This window comes from Malus sylvestris, chromosome 13, assembly GCF_916048215.2.
Source record: "Malus sylvestris chromosome 13, drMalSylv7.2, whole genome shotgun sequence".
NCBI classification, from domain to species: domain Eukaryota; kingdom Viridiplantae; phylum Streptophyta; class Magnoliopsida; order Rosales; family Rosaceae; genus Malus; species Malus sylvestris.
This window is the reverse complement of record NC_062272.1, coordinates 4,713,664-4,737,850: the sequence shown is the minus strand read 5'-3', so window position 1 is coordinate 4,737,850 and position 24,187 is coordinate 4,713,664. Positions and strand designations below refer to the sequence as shown.

At 39.9% G+C, this 24,187-nt stretch overlaps 3 protein-coding genes and 1 long non-coding RNA gene across 5 annotated transcripts; 2 read left to right on the top strand and 2 right to left on the bottom strand.

The window, feature by feature from the left end:
* Positions 1–1,552: 1,552 nt before the first annotated feature.
* Positions 1,553–3,663, bottom strand: LOC126596598 (uncharacterized). Its single transcript, XM_050263232.1, has 7 exons — positions 3,397–3,663; positions 3,248–3,283; positions 3,010–3,147; positions 2,835–2,921; positions 2,711–2,758; positions 2,525–2,601; positions 1,553–1,873 (listed from the first exon to the last, which is right to left on the bottom strand). The coding sequence occupies exons 1-7, from the start codon at positions 3,469–3,471 to the stop codon at positions 1,726–1,728; spliced, it is 609 nt and encodes a 202-aa protein (XP_050119189.1). The 5' UTR covers positions 3,472–3,663; the 3' UTR covers positions 1,553–1,725.
* A 236-nt stretch (positions 3,664–3,899) lies between these two features.
* Positions 3,900–7,569, top strand: LOC126596596 (cullin-3A). The gene is made up of 2 exons (XM_050263229.1): positions 3,900–4,464; positions 5,401–7,569. Exons 1-2 carry the CDS (start codon positions 4,304–4,306, stop codon positions 7,436–7,438), a joined length of 2,199 nt encoding a protein of 732 aa, XP_050119186.1. The 5' UTR covers positions 3,900–4,303; the 3' UTR covers positions 7,439–7,569.
* Positions 7,409–9,390, bottom strand: LOC126596597 (uncharacterized). 2 transcript variants are annotated; one of them, XM_050263230.1, is made up of 8 exons: positions 9,039–9,390; positions 8,867–8,949; positions 8,678–8,761; positions 8,331–8,479; positions 8,153–8,226; positions 7,964–8,057; positions 7,781–7,862; positions 7,409–7,710 (listed from the first exon to the last, which is right to left on the bottom strand). In XM_050263230.1, exons 1-7 carry the CDS (start codon positions 9,280–9,282, stop codon positions 7,796–7,798), a joined length of 795 nt encoding a protein of 264 aa, XP_050119187.1. In that variant the 5' UTR covers positions 9,283–9,390; the 3' UTR covers positions 7,409–7,710; positions 7,781–7,795. The 2 variants fall into 2 exon arrangements, with proteins under 2 accessions (XP_050119187.1, XP_050119188.1); XM_050263231.1 differs by lacking the exon at positions 8,678–8,761.
* A 430-nt stretch (positions 9,391–9,820) lies between these two features.
* LOC126597638 (uncharacterized) lies at positions 9,821–10,597 on the top strand. Its single transcript, XR_007614294.1, has 2 exons — positions 9,821–10,109; positions 10,334–10,597. It is a non-coding gene; the product is annotated as an uncharacterized LOC126597638 (long non-coding RNA).
* Positions 10,598–24,187: the final 13,590 nt, after the last annotated feature.

Below are 24,187 nucleotides of genomic sequence, written 5' to 3'. Positions count from 1 at the left end.
TGCATTCAGACGGGTGAAAGGCATTGTAGAATTAAAGACTATGGGTGAAAGGCATTGCGGAAAATTCAATCTTCAGGTCTACTCTCCGCATATGAACTTCAAGAGCGTAAGAACGTTAAAGAATTAAAATTCAAAGAAGATTAAGAAAAAAATTTGAAAAGTTGTGTACTGGGCGACTAGGGTCTGTATAAAACCACATTACCAATTAAAAAAACAAACTGAAAGGTATTTATGCATTCAAACTGGTACAAATTGATACAAGAATGAAAATTCAAGTAAGACTAAGACTCTAACTCATGATCAAAGACGTGTTGGCATTGAAAAAAAAAAAACAATGGTATATTAGAAGTATTAGAATTTTCAAACGAAATTAAATCATACCTAAGAAATTAGACACGATTTCACCTTTACCTTTTCTCCTAGCCATTGACATGGTTTTACAAGTTTAGTTTCAGTCTTCGCGTTCAAGCTTTTTTTTTTTTTTTTTTTTTTTTTTTTGTAAACTCTAATTTCAGTTATACTATAAATTATACTAGATGTCCATTGAATGAGATGTAATTTGGATTGAAATGATGAATTTGACCTTTCATGTGATAGTCACGTGAATTTATTTAACGGTAGACTACCGGAAATTTGGATTTGGACCTCAATTGCTAACAAGGCCCACCTCGAGGGTTTAATTAAAAACTTTCTCACTACGAGGGTCACATCGAAAGTAGTGTATCATCACAAGGATCATGAAAAAAAATTTGGCCAACTATTAATAATATCAATAATAAGCCAAAATATTTTCGTGGTCCTTGTGGTGCAGTGACTGATCCAAAATCTTACCTCAAGGGGTCAACGTGTAAAACTGTTTAAAATTTTATTTCAAGGAACAAAGAAATAAAAAGTTAAACGATAGTAGTTTCATGACTTATTTTTAATTACGCCCTTTAGAACTTCATTTTGATCTCACTTTGTCTCTGTAACTCAAAAGTCACCAATTTACTTCTTGAAACTTAAAATTCGTTCATTTGACTTGTAGACTCTCTCTTTTTGCTTAAACTTATAAGTCGCCTCCTAAAACATATGTGGAATCTAATACCCAATAAGATATGCCACACGTGTAATAAACTTGATTAAAAATCTTCATTATGCGTTAACATACAACAATCATAGAATATTTAGTTTAAAAGAAACCGAAGAGATGCCAAAAATAAAAAAAAGAAATTGATTAGAATGGCACACCAAATCAAAACCACATAGAAATTAACAGATCTAAAACAATGTGGTGCGGATTTTGAAATTTATAGAGACGACTTTCAAACTTGAGGGGGCAAAATGGGATCAAAATAAAGTTTCAGGAGGCAAATTGAAGCGATTTTTTTAATTTCAAATATAAAGTAGCAACTTTTAAGTTTTATGAGTCATAGTGAAACTAAAATTAAGTTCCAGATGACGTAGTTTTAGCTACTTTCATACATAAATCAACGTTATTGCTTGGTTGTCAATCAGATGCCAAGCCCCCAACATCAATTTTATAGATGGTCTGTACTCTTGTAATTTGAACTTTTGTGATCGGAAGAAAACTTGAATTCTTAGAAGCCCAAAAGGGAAAAAGAAAACAAACTACAAAATGTCACAACCCATGCCTCTTCCAAAAACCCATCTTATCCTAATTTAGAGTTTCACCTTCTCTTAAAAATACTGCTGCAGTCTGCAGATATGAACACACAATACATCTCAGGCAACAGAACCAAAAAGATTCCAGTCATTGACTCTGAAGCTAGAGACGGCGAGTTTAAAGACCTCTGCTACCGGCATATGCCCAGATTGTACTGCAGGTACCGCAAAACCAGCCCCCACGATGTTTGCACTTTCGCTCAAAGGACTGCAACCAAAATAACATAACCACATCAATGTCATAGAATGCACACGTCACAAATTATCGACACATAAGACATTAAAATGCACATATTTTCAATTTTTGACCTGAATGAATTCAACCGCAGCAGACTCAAATCCTTTCATATCAACCGTATTCTTTTCTACCATCATACACGATAATGATAACATAAAAGGAGGAAGCTATGCACTAATTGTTTGCATTTGGCAGATTTTCAAATCGATTGACTCAACCAAACTGCTTACAGACGAGATGACACGAAGATTATATGCAGTACTAAATGAAAACCAGGGAAGGCTCATCGGGAGGGACCTGTATTTCTTAAAGCGTCCAATGGATTAACAATGTAGGATGTAATTTCCCCTTTTTAGTTGCTTAACGGAAATAAGCAGCAGAATAAAGTATATTGCAAACTTCATGTAAGAAGGCATACACGACATCTAAAGGGTATGGTGCAGTCAGGAGGTGGTGTAATTCATATCACATCTTTCATACATACTCGTCAAAATCTCAATCAAAATAAACGGACATCCACGATTATCATGTTTCCAAGAGACAAGTTTCTGTTGTATCTAGATGAAAGAGCCAAAATAAGTTTCAGTCAAGAACAAACGTCAAATTTGTACGGAAACTTACTTTATATGAACGGGCTCATATGCAGTAATCAGCACATCCGTATTAACTCCCTTAAGGCGCAGATTCGCCACATAGACCTGGCCAACTCCAAACGATAAAACCTTGGTTAGCATACTTGCCCAAGTGAACTTGGAGTAGCACTCTGAAACAATTTAGAACACCAGAGAACACAACAAACAAACATACCCTCACAATATTTTGTGCATCTCTTCCTTGCCGCCCCTTGGAAATTGCCTACATTCGAAAATGAAAAACACAGATATAGCTCCCTAAAACGAATGGCATGAATCAAAAGCGAAACCGCACATACCATTTGACCAACAGCAGTTGTAACAACAGCAGGCGTGTCTCTATAACACAATCCGGGGGCCTCAATTATGCCAGACTGCTCGATCACCTGACGAAATAATTGTGAAAATAAAACGTTGAAATACAATTGCAAAACCGATACATTAGGCTGCAAAGGTTTAGGGTTCAGGGTTTACCATGCTTCCCTCAGCATCTTGCTCAGTGGCAAGGTCCTGAAGAAACCAGTTGGCGCTTCCATTGTCGCCGACTTCATGCTTGAATTCCAAGAGCTCAAAGATCAAGCTTTCGTCCCGGGCAGGGTCCACAAACGCCTCCTTTAAAAACCCACCATATAAATAAAATCCACAACATGAAATTAAGTAAAAGAAGCAAAATTTGAAGAAGTAGTAAAACCAGTTAACAAAATTAACGAACCTGGTGATCGGGAACTTGCCGAATGTTGCTCACATCCTACAAATTTGACAGAAAAATAAGAAAAAGATGCAGAATTTGGAATAAAATTACGAAAACAAAGACCAAAATAATCAATATATATATATATATACACACACACAAAAACTGACCTGGAATCTGAGAGGGAAGGTGCTAGTAATGGCGCCGCCGAACAAGGGGCGCTCGGAGTAGATATCCTGGGACATTTTGTTCGGTGATGGGAAATGGAGGCGAGCGGCGTCGCTTTGTTCCTAAAGAGTCAGAGCACAGGAATCGTGGAACCTCGTACCGCTGAGAAGCAGAAGCTTCTGGTTTCTTCTTCTGTAGAAGCTTCTGAAAGTTCGAAGGCTCTGCCTTCTGCAGATTTCTGTGTATATTTATAGCATGCAGTTGCTTGAAATTTACGACCGCTTACTTCTAACGCCACGCCCAGAAGGAGAGAGGCGCAACGGGCTTAAAAGCCCATTTCTCATTAACTTCTTGGGCTTCCACTGGCTTAGGCCCAAGTCAAGGGTAGGAGGCCCAAGAGGAGAGAGAGGCTTGGTTTTCACCCTTCACAGAAGCGAAACGAAACGTGCGGTTAAAACCTACCAACGGACGCAACGGCGAAACGTTTCGTAACTTAACGAGAAAAGTAGTGAACGAAACGAGAGAAAATACCAAAACTCCATCTTTCTCCAACAGCAAAACCAAAAACGAAATCAAATGGCATCGTCGCAAACCCAAGCCACCCCCTGCCTTGCTTCTCCTCCTCCCACACCCTTCAACCTTTTATATTTTTTATTAATTAATTTAATTAATCAATAATCCCTCAATGATTAATAATACAAAGCTTTAAATCCCCTCCCCTCCACCATCCAATCAATTTCGTTTCAATCATTTTCAACGTCGCTGTCACGCGGCAAATCAAATCAAAAGCTCCAATCACCGCCGGTCTCCTCCCTCCCTCCCTCCGCTCGCCTCCGTCAAATCAAAAGCAGAGGAATTTTCAACGACACAGTCACGCGGCGATACCGAAATCGGAAATAGAAGAATCCGATGAGTAACCAGAAGAAGCGGAATTTTCAGATAGAGGCCTTCAAGCACAGAGTGGTGGTGGATCCGAAATACGCTGACAAGACGTGGAATGTTCTGGAGCACGCAATCCGCGAGATTTACAATCACAATGCCAGTGGCCTCAGCTTCGAAGAGCTTTACAGGTTCGCTCGCTCCCTCACCCTCCTCTTAATTTCATGTATTTGTTTTTTAAATTGCTTTGCTTTTATTTGGAGATTTTAGATTTTGTTGATTGCTGTTTATTTATTGATTATTATTATTATTATTATTTGTTAAATTCACTTTCATCGTTTTGGTTTCGATGCTTTCGAACCAGGAATGGATTGATTATTTGTAAAGGGAGAGCTAAATTAGGTTCCGAGTGTTTTGATGCCAAATATGTTTGAATGAAATGAAAACAACCTTGCTGCAGAAAACACTTGTTTGCATATGTAACGTCAAAAACATATTAAATCTTCCGACAATTAGTTGGAATGATTAGTTTTTGACGTTATTTGCAGAAATGATCAGTTTTTGAGATTTGATTGCAGAAATTATCAGTTTTTAGCAACGACGACATATTAATCATATATCGATAACACAATGATGATATAGCGACCACACAACGATGATATAATGACGACATGTAAAACTGATTATTTTTGTAACCAAATGTCATAAACTGATAATTTCAGCTAATTGCCCTAAATTTTAAGCGAGTTTTAATGAAACACTCCCGGTACTGTTTACTTTTAACAAAAAACCATATTTTTACCTTTCTTGGTACTATTCACTTACACATTTATTTGTCATTTTTTATTAAAACTAGAGTTTTTGAGGACTTTTCGTTGCCTCTCCTCCTCAAAGCACATTCACAAACCAGAAGCACTTCTAATTTGTCGTGCCAAATGCATCAGAAAGTGCTTTTGGTCCATGCGGAAGCAGTCCAAACATGCCTAATTGTGAATTGATATGCATTTAAAGTGACTATAATTGAGAAGAAGTGCTTTTAGGATTTTATGTGATTTTGCATTTTATTTAGAAAATGAGAATTGATTATATTGTTACTGAACTATGCTCTGGTTGTTTTATGGACGTAGAAATGCCTACAATATGGTGCTTCACAAATTCGGCGAGAAGCTTTACTCGGGACTGGTTACAACCATGACTTCCCATCTCAAAGAGATATCTAAATCGATTGAATCTGCTCAGGGTGGAATGTTTCTTGAAGAAATGAATAAGAAATGGACCGAACACAACAAGGCGTTGCAGATGATTCGAGACATTCTGATGTACATGGACAGGACTTACATTCCGAGCACCCAGAAAACCCCAGTTCACGAGCTTGGGCTGAACCTTTGGAGAGACAACATTGTCCGCTCTAGCAAGATTCAGACGAGGCTTCTAAACACACTTCTTGAACTAGTGCTGAGAGAACGAACAGGTGATGTTATCAACCGCGGTTTGATGAGGAATATAATCAAGATGCTTATGGATTTAGGTCCTTCAGTTTACCAGGACGACTTTGAGAATCATTTTCTTGAGGTTTCAGCTGAATTTTACAAGGGCGAGTCTCAAAATTTTATCGAGTGCTGCGATTGTGGAGATTATCTGCAGCAGGCTGAGAGGCGCCTGAATGAGGAACTGGAGAGGGTGACACATTACTTGGATGCCAAGAGTGAAGCCAAGATAACGAATGTGGTGGAGAAGGAGATGATTGCAAACCACATGCTGAGATTAGTCCACATGGATAATTCAGGTTTGGTGAACATGCTTCTTGATGACAAGTACGAAGACCTTGGAAGAATGTACAACTTGTTCCGTCGGGTTGCCAACGGTCTCTCAACAATACGAGAAGTGATGACTTCCCACATCAGGGAAACCGGTAAACAGCTGGTTAGTGATCCGGAAACGTTGAAAGATCCGGTGGAATTTGTCCAAAGGCTCTTGGATGAGAAGGATAAGTACGATAGCATCATTAGATTGTCTTTTAACAATGACAAGACATTCCTAAATGCCTTGAATTCCTCTTTCGAGTACTTCATTAATCTCAACAACCGCTCGCCTGAGTTCATCTCACTGTTCGTTGATGACAAACTCCGCAAAGGTTTGGAGGGGGTCAGCGAGGAGGATGTAGAAATTATTCTCGACAAGGTGATGATGTTGTTCCGTTACCTGCAGGAGAAAGACGTATTCGAGAAGTACTATAAACAGCATTTGGCAAAGCGGCTTTTGTCCGGTAAAACTGTCTCCGACGAGGCAGAGAGAAGTTTGATAGTTAAGCTCAAGACCGAATGCGGATACCAATTTACTTCAAAATTAGAGGGCATGTTTACAGACATGAAAACTGCCCAGGATACAATGCAAGGGTTTTATGCAAGTCATCCCGAGCTAGGGGATGGCCCTACATTGACTGTCCAGGTTCTGACGACAGGGTCCTGGCCAACTCAACCTAGTGTGACATGCAACCTTCCGTTAGAGATGTCAGAACTCTGTGAGAAGTTCCGTTCGTATTACCTCGGGACGCATACAGGTCGGAGATTGTCCTGGCAGACTAACATGGGCACGGCGGATATAAAGGCTACCTTCGGGAAAGGCCAGAGGCATGAGTTGAATGTCTCCACTTACCAAATGTGTGTCCTAATGCTGTTCAATAATGCCGATCGGCTGAACTATAAGGAGATTGAGCAGGCGACGGAGATTCCTGCTTTAGATTTGAAGAGATGTCTGCAATCCATGGCTTGTGTGAAGGGCAAGAATGTTCTTCGGAAAGAGCCTATGAGTAAAGACATTGGTGAGGACGATGCTTTTTTCGTTAATGACAAGTTCACGAGTAAGTTACATAAGGTGAAGATAGGAACTGTGGTTGCACAGAAGGAATCAGAACCTGAAAAGCAAGAGACTCGGCAGAGAGTGGAGGAGGACAGGAAGCCCCAGATCGAAGCTGCGATTGTGAGGATCATGAAATCAAGGAGGACTCTGGATCATAACAACGTAATATCCGAGGTCACAAAGCAGTTGCAATCTCGATTCCTGGCCAACCCAACGGAGGTTAAGAAGCGGATTGAGTCTCTTATCGAGCGGGAATTTTTGGAACGGGACAATGTGGACAGAAAATTGTATCGGTATCTTGCTTAACGAAATCGTTTAATTGTTGTCTTAGCATTTACAACTGAAAAGTGTACCTCGGCTAGGGCAAATGTAACGTTGTCCTGATCTCTGTAAGCTCCATTGATGTTCAATGAATATCCATTTATTTCCACTTGAAACATTCACTGTTTGAGTTGATCGGATGATATTTTCCTTTCCAGTAATATCACTGGTTAAATTAATGAATCTGTCAATCGATCAGTTGGAGCCGAAGACACTGCTTGTGGTTCAATCACTGCTTGGGATTCACAGTGCGGTACCTGAAAAACAAAGAACAAATGAGGATCGAGCAAGCTTGAATTTACAATCGACAAAAATGCAGCGTGGTACCTAGTTCTTCGGAAGCTAAGACTCTGAAATGAGAATGCGATTTTGAATGTCGGAGAATGCCTTCACATCTAGGCCCCATAACCTGCTTATTCAAATCAAGGGTAAGTAGTATCGACTCTGGAATCAACTAAATTTACAGCTTTGTTTTGTATAGTGCGACATTGTACTGTGAAGAACTCTTACCAGCAATCAATTCCAATGGCATTGGCCCCATCCTTATCTGCAATTTTGTCGTCGCCAACATGTACTGCTTTGCCAGCATCCACACGTACTTGATCTGCAACAACAGACGGACTTAGAGAGTAGCTTCAAAGTGTACTTTTAAATTGTAAGAACAAATCTTGATCTCTACGACGACATTGCTATGCATACCTAAAGCGGCTTCGAATATGCCTGCATCTGGTTTCTCATGCCCAACTTCTGAAGATATGATAACGGAATCAAACCTGCAAACAAAAGCATGAGAAATGCTTTATCTCTTCACGTAAAAGAAACGAAGAAACCCTACACCCGTGCACCTCGAATCCAACAGGCTAGCCCAGATGCTCACAGATGCAAAACATTAAGGTCCTCAAGTAGCTTCCGTAAGCGGGAGTCGAAATTGGATACAACAGCCAGCTTAACTCCAGCCTCTTTGAGAAGAAGCATTGTTTCATAAGCTCCATCTGGAAGACGCCATGCGTCGCCTTTAGCATAGTACTGATAAAAACAACCAAAACCATCAACAATATCATAACCATGGTCGGTTTAGACTACTTCTGGAAGAGCTAAAAGTACTTTCTGACAACCAAAAGCACTTCTAACAATGAACTAACAAAAATTTCAACGTTTTCCTTTGCTTCCTTCAAAGCAATTCGCTTCAAAGCTTCAATCTTTATATATAATCACTGAAATTACCTCATAAACTTGTTCGAAATAATCCAGATTAGAACAACCAGTGGCTTGGGACACAACAAGTTTCCAAAATGGCCTCCCATCTCCCTATAATTATCGATTAATTACAGCCTTATTAGTACCCAAAACAACTAATTAGTCACACTAGTTTTGAATTATTCGCAGAAATTTAAATTAAACCAATTTAAGAACCTGGTAACGCAGCTTCTGAGGCCAAGGAGCAGAAAATGCTCTTCTGAATCCCTGCTTGATTTCAGCTGGAGTTGCAGTCACACCTGCAGAAAAAAAAAAAAGGGTTCTTTGAATTTGGCTCCAATTTTAAAATTTTGATGGGAAATTGAGGAGTGGGATTTCGATACGACACCGTATTTGGTTCCAATGGAAGCGTAGACATCTTCGACTGGCTTCGCCAACTGCAACAGAGTGCCTCCAGCGTCTAACAGCAATGCGTCGTAGACCTTGAGACTAAGAGCCGATCCTCCTCCTCCGCCGGAGTAGACGGACATGGAAGAGCCGCGAATGGAGTTTCTGGGGAGGTTTAAAGGGAGGGGTTTGAGGTTTTTGAATAGTGCGCCGCCGTGAGAGCATCTCATCAAGCAACCTTCCATGGCAGCGTCGTTAGGTAAAAGATTATAGTTATTTCGTTTTATTTTTCCCTAACTAACTTTTGTAGAAAACCAACGGTCTTACCAAGAACCTTTTAGTAATAAACAAAGTCCTACACAAGCATTATGTTCAACTATGTTCGTGGTTTCCTATTTATCACTGTGGAATTATAATCATCGTTTTTGTTTGATTTATTAAATTCGATAATAAAAATCTCTAATATTAGAAAGCCAGAAGGACATTTTGGTGTCTCAAGGCTTCACCAAAAAAAATTGGACCGAAAAGCCCCTTAAACAAAAAAACTAAAACTGGTTGAAAATAATGCAATCAAAATACAGGGATACTTCTGTCACAAAAGCATTAGAAACAAAACAGAATTAAAAATAAAAAGAAAAGAAAATAATTTCGTGGGGAAAAGAATCACCACGTCCAGCACGTTTGTTCAAACTGTATAGCAGTTCCGTTCATTTTTCGAACTCCCACGTCCATTTATGAAATCACGTCAAAGTTTGAATTTTTTATAGACGTGTTTTTGGGATTTTGGGATTTTAGGTTGCTAGCAGATCGTCTATACTTTCAATGGGATGGATATTTTCGATCATTTTAGCCATTGCGTTTTTGGTACTGTCATGGCAATTGAAGATATCATACATGGTTTGAGTAAGTGTGGGATCATCCAGTTATAAGAAAGGTTTATATTTGTGATACAAACTAATACAACCTGGGTTGTGTGCAGTGGCTGCTCATCTTACAGGAATTCACAGTGCCATCAAGATGCTAAATAGCAGAATTAGAGTGCTTCATCACTATCTTCTTGCTACGCAGAAAGGTACGCACATACTTATAGTATAATTACAAGGTCCAGAAGTCATATTTATAGTATAAATTCAGAGTTTCTCCACCCAATTCTGTATTATAATATTTAATGGTGTCAGTGTTGTCCAATCCCTAGCCCAATTCTGTATGGTCCTCCAATTTCATGTTTTCTTTGTATTCAGATTCCAATTGCATGTTTGAGAATGATCAGGGTTTCAGTTTTTGCTTTAATCTTAGCTGAAGGAAGATATAAAGGATGATGAGGGCAGTCGAGAAAAAAGATGATGAGGGACCATCAATTCACCAAGGACTGTAGCGGCAAAATAGGATATGGAATGCACCAAAGCATCTCGGGGATTTACACACTTTGATTAGGTTTGTATCTTCGTTGGTTGATGTATTTTATTTTTTGTATTCAATTGCTGTGATTTTTTTCTTTTCTTTACACACTTTGATTAGTTTCTTAGTTTTAATAAGCAGAACAGTTCTACCATTTTTTCATTTTAATTATGCTCTTACATGTACAATATAATCTGGGAGGAAGAAGAACGAGAAAGAATGCCACCAGTAGAAAACAAAAGAAGAAATCGGCACACAAATTACATATTATGGATTCTAAAGCAAAAAATATGAGTTAGAGCATGATTACGAATAAACGTGGTATATTTAAAAGATTTTTAAGGGTCCGTAGCTCCCGTGAAAAATAAAAGGTCTAACAAAAGAAGAAATAGGCAAAGAAATTAAACATCATGGATTAATCTAAAGTAAAAGATAGAGGGACTCAGAGTAAGATTACAAATAAACGTCGTATATTTAAAAGATTTTTAGGGGCATGCAAGGCTTGCGATTAATAGAATCTGTATATTGCGCGTAGCGCGCCATGATAAAAAAAAGATCTTTCGCACGCGCAAGGCGCGTGCAAAAAGGCTAGTATAAATAAAGTCAATCATCATTTCGAGCTTCGGGGCATACATCATTAATAGGTAAAGGTGCTACCAGGCACATTCGCTCATCCATGTCAGTTGGATGAGAAAAAAAATACGGTAAAATACTGTTTATTATCTTCATATTTTGTGGTTTTTAACATTTAATACATCAAGTTTTTTTCGTCTCAGATTCATACCTAAAGTGTAAATTTTGGGACAGTCTCATACATCCGTTAGTCAAACTGTTAAATCTGTCGTTAATTGTGACGTGGCGCCATGACTGGACGCCACGTGTCATCCACATTTTTTTTTCTTTTCTTCTTTCTTCTTCTTCCTTCTTCTGCAACTTTTTTTTTTCTTCCTTCTCCTTCTTCTCCTTCTTCTTCCTTCTCCTTCTCCTTCTTCTTCTTCTTCCTCCGAATCTGGGGAAGTTTTTTTTTTCTTTTTTTTTCTTTTTTCTTCTTTCTTCTTCTTCTTCTTCTTCTTCTTTTTCCTCCGACTGCAACTTCTTTTTTTCTTCCTCCTTCTTCCTTCCCCTTCTTCTTCTTCTTCTTCTTCCTTATTCCTTCTTTTTCCTTCTTTTTCTTCTTCTTCCTTCTTCTTCTTCTTCTTCTTCCTCGAATCTGGGGAAGATGAAGGTTTTTTTTTTGTTTTTTTTTAGGAAGATGAAGAAGAAGGAAGAAGGAGAAGAAGGGGAAGGAAGAAGGAAGAAGGAGAAGAAGGGGAAGGAAGAAGGAAGAAGGAGAAGAAGATGGAGGAAAAAGGAGGAAGAAGAAGAAGGAAGAAAAAAAAAAAGCTGCAGTCGGAGGAGGAAGAAGAAGAAAGAAAAAAAAAACCTCCATCTTCCCCAGATTCGAAGGAAGAAGAAGGGGAAGGAGGAAGGAGGAAGGAAGAAGGAAGAAGGAGAAGAAGGAGAAGAATGAGGAAGAAAAAAAAAAAAAAAAAACCTTCATCTTCCCCAGATTCGGAGGAAGAAAAAAAAAAAAATTCCCCAGATTCGGAGGAAGAAGAAGGAAGAAAAAGGAAGAAGGAGAAGAAGGGGAAGGAAGAAGGAGAAGGAAGAAAAAAAAAGTTGCAGAAGAAGGAAGAAGAAGAAAGAAGAAAAAAAAAAAAACGTGGATGACACGTGGCGCCCAGTCATGGCGCCACGTCATAATTAACGGCAGATTTAACAGTTTGACTAACGGATGTATGAAACTGTCCCAAAATTTACACTTTAGGTATGAATCTGAGATGAAAAAAACTTGATGTACTAAATGTTGAAAACCACAAAACATGAGGGTAGTAAACAGTCTTTTACCCAAAAAAATAAAACAAGTGGATGAATATAACAATACTCGTCGTTTTTAACATTTGAGGCAAGCTAAAATTTCTAGATCAAATATTTCGCTGTGTCTGCGCTACATGGTCAGGTGAAACAACAAAATCGATGTCAATCAGCACGTGCATATTTGGAGATATTGGTTGGAGCGTTTCAGAGGTAAGATAAAGATCTGAACTTGGCTTTTCTTTCTTCCAAATTTTTAATCTGTGTTTTTTTTTTTTTTATTAAAGTCGATAAGTGGAATTTCCTTCTCTTTCTATTTTGGGATCCTTACACCAATATCGATCGGGTTACCGATTGTGGTCGGATTCGATTTGTTGGGTGGAGCCTTCCTTAAGCTAGTCTCCACATATTTCTTGGGATCTTCCATTACTCTGCTGCTGCTTGGATTATTTGGATATGCAGAAAAGGAAGCAACTGCAAAAGCAAGCAGTAATCTTCTAGGTTGGTTTCTGTGTCTCGAATGAATTTGCAGTTGCATCAGCTCTTGGTGGATTTGCAGCGGGATAAGAGGCAGATCTGAGTTCGGGCGGTGCTATTGAGTGATGGTTCGGGTGGAGACGGCCTTGATTGTATAAATAAAAATAAATAAAAAGAGGACTCGTTGACCCTAGCCCGAATCGGCCCATTTCAAGCGGGTTGGGTTAAGTTCGGTTTCCGTTTTAAAATAGAGAAATTAGAATTAGATGCCTCATTTTAGACTTTTGTAGATTAAACATTTATGCTTTTTGAGTTTTTTATTAAGCTTTTGAAACATTTAATTAAGATACTGAGATTTGAATTACTTCAAATTAATTGAAATTAATTTACATTTAACTATCTACTATATATTTTAAATAATTTCAACTATATTTAAGTCTAAAAATTTAAACTTTTCAAATCTAAATATACACCCACGCCAAATGGAAACGTACCAACATTAAATGAAAACGTACCAACATCAAATGAAAACATACCAACCCTGAATTAAAACGTACCCAATTATAAACTATATTAAAATGAATATTCATCTTTTTGGAATGTTTAAAAACATGGATTCATACACAATGCTCTAGATAGTCTTGTTTTTTTGTAGATAAGTCTCCAGAATCTAAATAATAATGATAAATCATATACTTTTGAATTAACAAAAAGGTTATTATCCGTTGATTGATGACTCTTTATAGAAAAAAAAAATTAATTCAAGTAATTTAAACTTTTACATTGTTAACGACTCTTTATATAAAAAAATTAATTAAAGTAATTCCTCATTATTAGAACAAAAAGTAATAAAACTTATGTTTTGAAAACAAATGTATTGTTGATGCACAAAATCAGTGAGGACTTTGGTACAATAGAAAGTGTTAAGTTTGTGACCTTCGCTAGATTGCTCCGGTCACTAGTATGGATAAGTATGTAAATGGATAGAGATAGGGAAGCAAACACAAGATATACGTGGTTCACCTAGATTGGCTACGTCCACGGAGTAGATGAGTTCTCATTAATTGTGAATGGTTTACACAAGTACATAGGTTAAAGCTCTCCTTTAGTGAGTACAAGTGAATGATTTAGTACAAATGACATTAGTCAATATTGTGAGAGAATGATCTTTATTTATAGATGAGAGTTTCTAGTTTCATTCTAACATTGACACGTGTCGTGTTGTGATTGGCTTCTGATGTTGACGCGTGTCGCGCTATGATTGACTTATGATGTCGACACGTGTCGCACTGTGATTGGCCTCCTGGTTGGAAGGAAACTCTTCTGGGTCCTTGACAGTATAATGTTGACCGGTGCTCAGTAGTTTCGGGATTGGTCAAGTATGGTACAAACAGTGCTCCCCTAAGTTCCCGAGTGAGGGAAGCTCCTCAGTTGGGGACTTGCAAGATCTAAGCCATTGAGTAATCACGAAACTTCTAAGTACCGAAGTGTGATATCATTTTCACTTGCCTTATCTGTCTCATATGTAGATGTGGTATCTTCTCTGTAAGTACTTTTCCTTCATCCAGGGGTGGTATCTTTAATCGATGAAGATGCACAAGGTAATGTATCAATTTCACTTGAAGCTTACTTGTAGTTTCGAGCTTAGTCAAGTGCGATACAAAACCCTATAGTATGAGTCCCCCAAGTTGCCGAGTTAGGAGATTTTCCGAAAGAGGTAACAGACAAGGTAAGCAATCAGACTTCCAAGCAAGCAACCTGGATTAGAGGTTCGACTTCGGCTTCCGGTTGATAGTTCTCTTTCTCCTTGTGTCGTAAACAGCAACAAGGATAAGGAGAAGCAAATGGAGAAGAGATGATATGAGATACTTTTGCTTTTAAAGAAGTAACTTTCCACAGGTTTATTCTTGAACTGGGCTGGAGGGTTTTCTGGTTTCTTCTCAGATATGAGGAAGGGTTGAGCATTTTTGCAAGTTCACTTGTCCGTGAAGGATGAAGGTCAACATATATAGAAGTCTCCCTAACAACAAGTAGTAATGCTATTCATTTACCCTTCTTGGTCATAGCAATGTAGTGGAAGCTGCAAGCTTCACGTGTTTTAACTTTGTCAGAGCACTTTGAAAAAGTGGTATGTGGTATCTAGAAAGCTGATGTTGCGTGTGAAGATTGCAGACAAGCTTTATCCAAGGAAATCTGGCTCTCGAAGTTTGGAGAACGATGCCTCTTCGGTTTTCGAACAAGCAATCCTGTCGGGGATCTGGCTCTCGAGATTCGGAGAACGGTGCCTCTTCGATTGTTGAGAAAGTAATCCTGTTGGGAGTCTGGCTCTTGAGATTTGGAGAGCGGTGCCTCTTCAATTTTTGAGAAAGTAATCATGTTGGGAGTCTGGCTCTCGAGATTCGGAGGGCGGTGCCTCTTCGATTTTTGAGCAAGTAATAATGTTATTCCTTTACCATTCTTGGTCATAGCAATGTAGTGGGAGCTTCAAGTTTCACATATTTTAACTTTGTCAGAGCGCTTTGAAAAAATGGTTTGTGGTATCTGGAAAACTGATGTTGCATGTGAAGATTGCAGACAAGCTTTATCTAAGGAAATCTGTCTCTTGAAGTTCGGAGAGCGGTGCCTCTTCGGTTTTCGAACAAGCAATCTTGTAGGGGATCTGGCTCTCGAGATTCAGAGAACGGTGCATCTTCGATTTTTGAGAAAGCAATCTTGTTGGGAGTGTTTTCTCGAATGTGAGTAAAGGTTGGGCATTTTTACCAATCTGCCTTGCCACGGAACACGGAGGTTGACACACATTGAGACTTTTTAGTTATCAAGCAATGGTGGTGTTCCTTTACCCTTGTGGGTAATAGTAGGGTAACTGGACCTTCAAAATTTATGTGTCTAAACTTTGTCAGAGATCTTTGGCAAAATTATATGTGGTACCCGATGAGCTGATGTTGCGTTGGAAAGTGGTGCCTCTTCGGAATCCAAAGAGTGGTGCCACTTCAATTTTTGAATCAACGGCCATGTTGCCCTTTCTTTTATAAAGGCACCAATTGTGTGCAATGAGTACATTCAGACAGTTATTGCTTGTAGGAATTTTCCCCTTAATTCAGATATTTATTGCACCTCATTTCTCCTTCATCATTTCTGAGAATGTTTGGCCCATCCGACCGTCGTTTTGACTTGAACTTTGGTGAAGAGGCAGCCATGCATTCTCAAGACAACATATGGCACCCATCATTCTTATCCCCTACTGGTCCTCTTACTGTTGTGGACTCTGTGATGAAGAATGATATGACCGCTGCGATGGTGGCCAGGAACCTTATCACTCCCAAAGATAACAGACTACTTTCCAAACGGTCTGATGAGTTGGCTGTTAAGGATTCTCTGGCTCTCAGTGTTCAGTGTGCAGGTTCTGTGTCTAATATGGCCCAACGCTTATTTGCTCGAACCCGCCAAGTTAAATCATTGGCGGCTGAAGTGATAAGTCTCAAGCAGGAGATCAGATGGCTCAAACATGAGAATAAACAGTTGCACAGGCTCGCACATGACTATGCTACAAACATGAAGAGGAAGCTCGACCAGCTGCAGAAATCTGATGGTCAGATTTTACTTGATCATCAGAGGTTTGTGGGTTTGTTCCAAAGGCATTTATTGCCTTCGTCTTCTAGGGCTGTACTGCGTAATGAAGCTCCAAATAATCAACCTTCGGTGCCTCTTCCTTCTGGGGTTCTGCCTAGTACTGAGGCTCCGAATAATCACCTTATGGTGCCTCCTCAATCTGGGGCTCTGCCGACTGCTGAGACTTCTCCTGAGCAACCTTGTGAAAGCTTCCTCTTGTTTATTTATTTTGATTTATGTATATGTACATATTTGTAACTTATAAGAGATATCAATAAACAAGCTTTGCTTCATTTCAACGTATTGTGTTAAATACACCAAGGCCTTTTTCACTAAGTTCTTTGAATTTTTCCTTTTGTTGAAACTTGTATGTTAAAGCTTTGTGAGTGAAGCATGTAGGTTGAGGTAGTGCTCCCTTAATTTCCCGAGTGAGGAAAACTTCTCGTTTGAAGACTTGAAAAATTCAAGTCACTGAGTGGTCGTGAGACTTCCGAGTATCAAGGTGCAGTAGCATATCGTAGGAGTCCCCCAAGTCTCCGGTCGAGGGAGTTGATGAATAAGGCATTTCCTTTCTAAGTGGTAGCCCAAAACTCCTTCTTTATATATATTTGTTATGAAAGTTGTTAGAACCAAAGAAGAAGAGGCCTAGGCAATTTTTTTTTTTTTGAATTTTTTTTTCGATTTTTTTTTTTTGAATTTTCGATTTTTTGAATTTTCGAATTTCCGAAAAAAAAAATATATATATATTTTAAAATTTTGTAGGTGAAACTTTGGTGTTGAAGCTTTGTAGGTGAAGCTTTGGTGTTGAAGCTTTGTAGGTGAAGCTTTAAGGTTGAAGCTTTGTTGGGCACCATGAATTGATTTTGTTTCACACTATCTTGATTAAGATAATGTGAAGCTTTTGTAGGTGAAGCTTTTGTGTTGAAGTTTTGTAGGTGAAGCTTTTGTGGGTGAAGCTTTTGTAGGTCAAGCTTTTGTGGGTCAAGCTTTTGTAGGTCAAGTTTTTATGTGTCAAGCTTTTGTGGGTGAAGCTTTTATGGGTCAAGCTTTTGTGGGTGAAGCTTTTATGGGTCAAGCTTTTGTAGGTCAATCTTTGTTAGGCACTATGAATTTATTTTGCTTCACACTATCTTGATCAAGATAGTGTGAAGCTTTTGTAGGTGAAGCTTTTGTCGGTCAAGCTTTTATGGGTCAAGCTTTTGTGGGTCAAACTTTTGTAGGTCAAGCTTTTATGGGTCAAGCTTTTGTAGGTCAAGCTTTTGTTGGGTACCATGAATTGATTTTGCTTCACACTATCTTGATCAAGATAGTGTGAAGATTTTGAGAATTTGTAGTTGTCCTCCATTGATGAAGCTTTTGTTAGTGAAGCTTTGGAGTTGAAGCTTTGTAGGTGAAACTTTGGAGTTGAAGCTTTTGTTGGGTACCATGAATTGATTTTGCTTCACACTATCTTGATCAAGATAGTGTGAAACTTTTGAGAATTTGTAGTTGTCCTCCATTGATGAAGCTTTGTTGAATTTCCCTTTTTTTTTTGTGGGAAACTAGAAATTTGAAAATGTGGGAGAGACAACATATACAAATTTTTCTTCCACACTGTTGAGCAAGAGATTATGATGCAAGCCACACCTTGTAGTAGTCGAAGGTTTGGATGAACCATATAAATTGAATTTGCTTTGAAGGTCTGAGAATTGTAGTTGCCCTCCATTGATAAAGCTTTTGTTGGCACCATAAATTGGTTTTGCTTCACACTGTCTTGATCAAGAGTATGTGAAGCTTTTGAGAATTGAGGTTGAACTCCTTTGATGAAGCTTTTGTTGGCACCATAAATTGGTTTTGCTTCATACTGTCTTGATCAAGAGTGTGTGAAGCTTTTGAGAATTGTGGTTGAACTCTTTTGATGAAGTTTTTGTTAGCACCATAGATTGGTTTTGCTTCACACTGTCTTGATCAAGAGTGTGTGAAGCTTTTGAGAATTGTGGTTACCCTCCATTGATAAAGCTCTTGTTGGCACTATAAATTGGTTTTGCTTCACACTGTCTTGATCAAGAGTGTGTGAAGCTTTTGAGAATTCTGGTTGCCCTCCATTGATGAAGCTCTTGTTGGCACCATAAATTGGTTTTGCTTCACACTGTCTTGATCAAGAGTGTGTGAAGCTTTTGAGAATTGTGGTTGCCCTCCATTGATGAAGCTCTTGTTGGCACCATAAATTGGTTTTGCTTCACACTGTCTTGATCAAGAGTGTGTGAAACTTTTGAGAATTATGGTTGAACTCCTTTGATGAAGCTCTTGTTGGCACCATAAATTGGTTTTGCTTCACACTGTCTTGATCAAGAGTGTGTGAAGCTTTCTACGAGTTGTAGTGTTTGCATTGTTACAGAGGGGAAATGTTTGAAGCAGATGCAAAAGAGCTAAATAGCTTGATCTTCGTATGCCATGCATTGAAGTTGTTGTTGGCTTGCAATAAGACTTTGTTGGTGACTATAACTCTTGTTGGGCATAAGTGCTCCCCTAGTTGAGTTGTCAAGCTTGGGGGTTTTTGATTATTTGTGAATGCTAGGAGTTCACATGTACAAGTTGTACCACTCGTCTTATAGTAGATGGAGTGAATGGTGAGTTGTTTTCATCACTTGGTTGGTGGTACGAATGTGAGTTCCTTCTTCCCCTGGTTGGTGGCATGAATGGTAAATTTCCAAATGATATTAGAGTACGGGTTGTACATTTCATCACCTGGTTGGTGGCATGAAGGAGAGTACATGTTGTACATTTCATCACCTGGTTGGTGGCATGAAGATGAGTTCCTTCTTCACCTGGTTGGTGGCATGAGTGGCAAGTTGCCAAATGATATTAGAGTACGTGTTGTAAATTTTATCACCTGGTTGGGTGCATGAAGGAGAGTACGGGTTGTACATTTCATCACATGGTTGGTGGCATGAATGACAAGTTGCCAAATGATATTAGAGTACGAGTTGTACATTTCATCACCTGGTTGGTGGTATGAAGGAGAGTACGGGTTGTACATTTCATCACCTGGTTGGTGGCATGAGTGGCAAGTTGCCAAATGATATTAGAGTACGGGTTGTACATTTCATCACCTAGTTGGTGGCATGAAGATGAGTTCTTTCTTCACATTTCATCACCTGGTTGGTGAGATTAAGGGCAAGGTGTCTAGGCACATTGTAGCAAGTGTCAAATGACACAAAATATGTTGAACCCTTTCAAAACACAGTTGGCTTATGTATGAATGTGTTGGAATGTATGATTGAACGGATATACTGTGAAGCTGTTCGTTTATTTGTATAGTCTTGTTGATATATACTTAGGCTTTGTTTCATGTTGGAAGCATTCATGTTGAAGCTTTGAACCTCGAGTGTTTCATTGTTAGGAATGTAAGAGGATTATGATCAAGTTGTCTAAATCACCTCTTTATTGAATTCATGCCAAATAGTCTTAGTTACATAAGATGCCGAACGGCTGAAGCTTAACACTTGTACAATGTCAGTTTACTTGTAATAGTACTTCAAGTGATCAGCGTTCCATGGATGGCCAAGTGTCTTGCCATCAGAGTTTCTAAGCTTGTAGGAGCCAGGGCGACTGATGTCAACAACTTCAAACGGTCCATCCCAGTTTGGACTAAGTGTTTCTTCACTCAGGACTTTGTCGCAGAGTAATCTTTTCTTCAATACCCAGTCCCCTACTTTGAAAGAACGAGGTTTGACCCTTGAGTCATAGTAGTTGGAAATGCGCTGCTTGTAGGCGACATTCCTCAAGTGAGCCTGGTTTCTGTGTTCCTCAACTAGATCTAAGTTGAGGGTAAGTTGTTTGTCATTTTCGCTTTGCACGTAGTTCTAGACTCGGAACGTTGCTTGCTCAAGCTCAACTGGGACAACTGCCTTTGTACCAAAGACAAGTGAGAATGGGGTTTCTTCTGTTGATGTCCGATACGAAGTGCGGTATGACCAAAGAATTTGGGGTACAAATTCTGGCCAACAACCTTTAGCTTTGTCCAAGCTGGTTTTCAAAGTTCGCTTGATGGCTTTAACTTGTCCATTAGACTGGGGATGAGCTTGGGAAGCAAATCATAAGTTGATGTTGAACTTAGAACATAACATCCTGAACTTATTGTTGTCGAACTGTCACCCATTGTCAGTGACTATCGCATTGGGAATGCCGAATCTGCAAATGATGTTATTTCATACAAAATCTTCTATTTTTTGCCTCAGTAATGGTTGCCAAGGGTTCTACTTCGGCCTACTTTGTGAAGTAGTCAACTGCAACGATTGCATAGCGAACCTTGCCCTTCCCTGCAAGCATTGGGTCGATCAAATCAAGTCCCCATTGGGTGAAAGGCCAAGGGCTGATCATAGGAGTTAGCGGCTCGGGAGGGGAGTGAGGAATAGTTGCGTAGCGTTGACACTTGTCACATGAGCGGGATATTCTGATGGCATCTTGGTGGAGTGTTGGCCAGTAATATCCTTGGCAAAAAGCCTTGTGTGCTAGGGATCGAGATCCAGCATGATCTCCGCAGACTCATTCATGTATTTCCCGAAGGACAGTTTCCGCCTCTGCTGGCGTAAGGCATCTTAGGTATGGTAGGTTAAAACCCCGCTTGTAAAGTTGGTCATTAATGATCAAGTAACGGGTAGCCTTGTATCGAATCTGCTTAGCTTGGACTTTGTCATTTGGAAGGGTGCCATGAGCAAGGAATCTATAAATCGGGGTAATCCAACTATCTCCTTGTTGTAAGTTGCACACTTCCGCAGCCATGGTGCTTGGTGCTGCCAACAATTCGATCTGAATTTTTCTCCTAATCTTGTCTTCCACCGCTGAGGCGAGGCGAGCCAAAGCATCTGCATGACTGTTTGCCGCTTGAGGAATTTAGGTGATCTGGTAGTGGAAGTGCTTGAGCAATAATTGTGTTTGTGCCAGATATGCTGCCATTGAGCTATCTTTAGCGTCAAAGTTGTTGGTGACCTGGTTAACCACCAATTGGGAGTCACTGAAGATATCAATTCGTTTAACCCCAAGGTGTTTGGCCAAACGTAAGCCTGCTAGGAAGGCTTCATTTTCGGCCTCATTGTTCGACGCCTTGAATTTGAAACGAAGAGCATACTCCATCTCCACTTTGTCAGGGGTCGTAATGACTAGTCCTGCTCCACAACCTTGGTGGTTGGACGAGCCATCAACATATAGACTCCATGCTGGGGCTGTTGGTTCTATTTTCTGAGTTTCCGAGGGTAATGAAACCACTTATTTAGGCGTAGAAACAATGTCAACAGGATATGTGAAGTCGGCTGTGAAGTCGACGATGAAGTCTGCCACTGCTTGGCCATTCTCAGCTGGCTTTGGTTGGTAGGAGATGTCAAACTCACCCAATGCTATCGCCCATTTGATCATTCGTCCGGAAGTGTCAGGACTTTGGAGTATCTGTCGAAGATGATGATTGGTAAGCACGATGATGGAATGTGCTTGGAAGTAAGGGCGAAGTTTTTGAGCAGACATGACAAATGCTAGAGCCAATTTCTCAATGTTGGAGTATCGTGTCTCCACATCTTGTAAGGCTTTGCTAGCGTAGTAGACAAGCCGTTCAACATTACCATCATTTCGAATAAGAACGGAACTTACTGCTGAAGCTGATACCGACAGATAGATAATAAGAGTGTCACCAACCTCAGGTTTGGAGAGCTAATGGGCTTTACTCATGTAGTCTTTGAGGTTCTTGAATGCCTTAGCACATTCATCAGTCCATGTAATGTACTTCTTACTTCCCTTAAGTACTTTGAAGAAATGAGCACATCTGTCTGTGGCCTTAGAGATGAACCTAGTTAAGGCTGCCACCTTGCCAGTAAAGCTCTGGATGTCTTTTGAAGTTACCGGTTCCTTCATGTCGAGGATTGCTTTGATTTTCTCGGGATTAGCCTCAATGCCTCGTTGGCTTATCATAAAACCTAAGAATTTGCCAGAGCCTACGCCGAAAGCACATTTGTTGGGGTTCAACCTCATTCGATACCTCTTCAGAATGGTGAAAGTTTCAGATAGGTTGGTGATGTGTTGGTCAGCATGTTTGCTTTTGACTAGCATATCATCAACGTAAACTTCCATGCTCTTCCCAATCTGTTCAGCGAACATTGAATTGACCAGTCTCTGATAAGTCGCTCCTGCATTCTTTAAGCCGAAAGGCATGACTTTATAGTAATATAGTCCTCTATCAGTAGTGAAGGCTGTGTGTTCTTGGTCCGGAGGGTTCATGAGGATTTGGTTGTATCCTGAGTAAGCATCTATGAAGCTCAGAAGTTCACACTCTGCCGTAGAGTCTATAAGTCTGTCTATGAGAGGAAGAGGAAAACTATCATTCAGGCATCCTTTGTTTAGGTCGGTGTAATCGACACACATTTTCCACAAGACATTTTGGAGCAGGAGACTTTCCTTGGTCGGATTCTTCTTAACAATGACAACATTTGCTACCCACGTTGGATAATTGACTTCGCGAACGAAGCTTATGCCTTTGAGTTTTTCAACTTCTGCCTTCATTGCCTCGTACCGTTCAGCGTCATAAGATCTTCGCTTCTGTCTCACTGGCTTGGTTTTGGGGTCAATACTTAAGTGATGACAGATGATATCGGGAGAGATGCTTGGCATGTCCTCGTATGACCAGGCGAAGACCTCAGTGTTCTCTTGCAAAAAAGAGATCAATGCCAACCGAATAGGTGGTGACAAGGTGGTGCCAATCTTCACCATGCGATCCGGATAATCTTTTGAGATAGAGACCTTCTTCAACTCTTCAGCGGGTTGTGCTTACTGGGTGAAAGAGTCATCTCGATGATCGTCAGGTTGACTGTTGCCACCGTGAAGATCTAAGTTGGTTTCGTCTGGGCTGGTCTTTATGACTTGGTCATGTATAGAAATGGTTTCCTTGGGCACAGGAAAGTGTTGTTGCTTGACCGAAATGTTATAACATGATCATGCACTAAGTTGATCTCCTCTGATGTAACCATGACCATAAGGGGTTGGAAATTTCATCAACAACATATGTGTGGATACCATGGCCTTGAGATCATTGATGCCTGTGCATCCGAAGATGACATTGTATGCCGTTGGGCAATCAACCACCAGGAAGTTAGTGGTAATGGTAGATGTGTAAGGGCTTGTACCAATGGTGAAAGGTAAGTGTATGCTCCCCAAAGGTTGCACGATATCACCGGAGAAGCTTATCAGAGGGGAAATCGAGCGATCGAGCAAGTTTTCAGCTACATTAAGTGCCCTGAAAGCTTCAGCAAACATGATATTGACCGAAGCCCCCGTGTCTACCAGGATTCGTCGTACCTCAAAGTTGGCTATGTGAGCTTCCACGATGAGTGGGTCGTTGTGAGGGTAGATGATACATCTTTCTTCCTCAGGGTAGAAACATATTAGATCCCAGTTAGGCTTTTGATGCTTACCTCCCCTGATGTCTTCCACGTGAAACACTTGGTGGCCAGACCTTAAAGCACATTCGCTATTTTTCATGGCCATGTTGGAAGATTCAAATATGGGTATGCCACCACTTATGGAATATATCACATTCACCTGGCATTGGTTACGGTTACCCCTTAGAGGGTGACAGAGGAATTGATCAATTTTTCCTTCACGTGCCAAAGCTTCAATATGATCACAAATGGTGATACACTTATCGCCGTCATGACCGTTATGCTCGTGGTAGCAGCAAAACGTGCCTGTGTTCTTTGTGGGCTTGTAATCCGGGTGCCTTGGCTTTGGCTTCGGTATCAGGTGTGCTATGCTGGGGTAAATAGCCACGCATGTGGCGTTAAAAGGTGT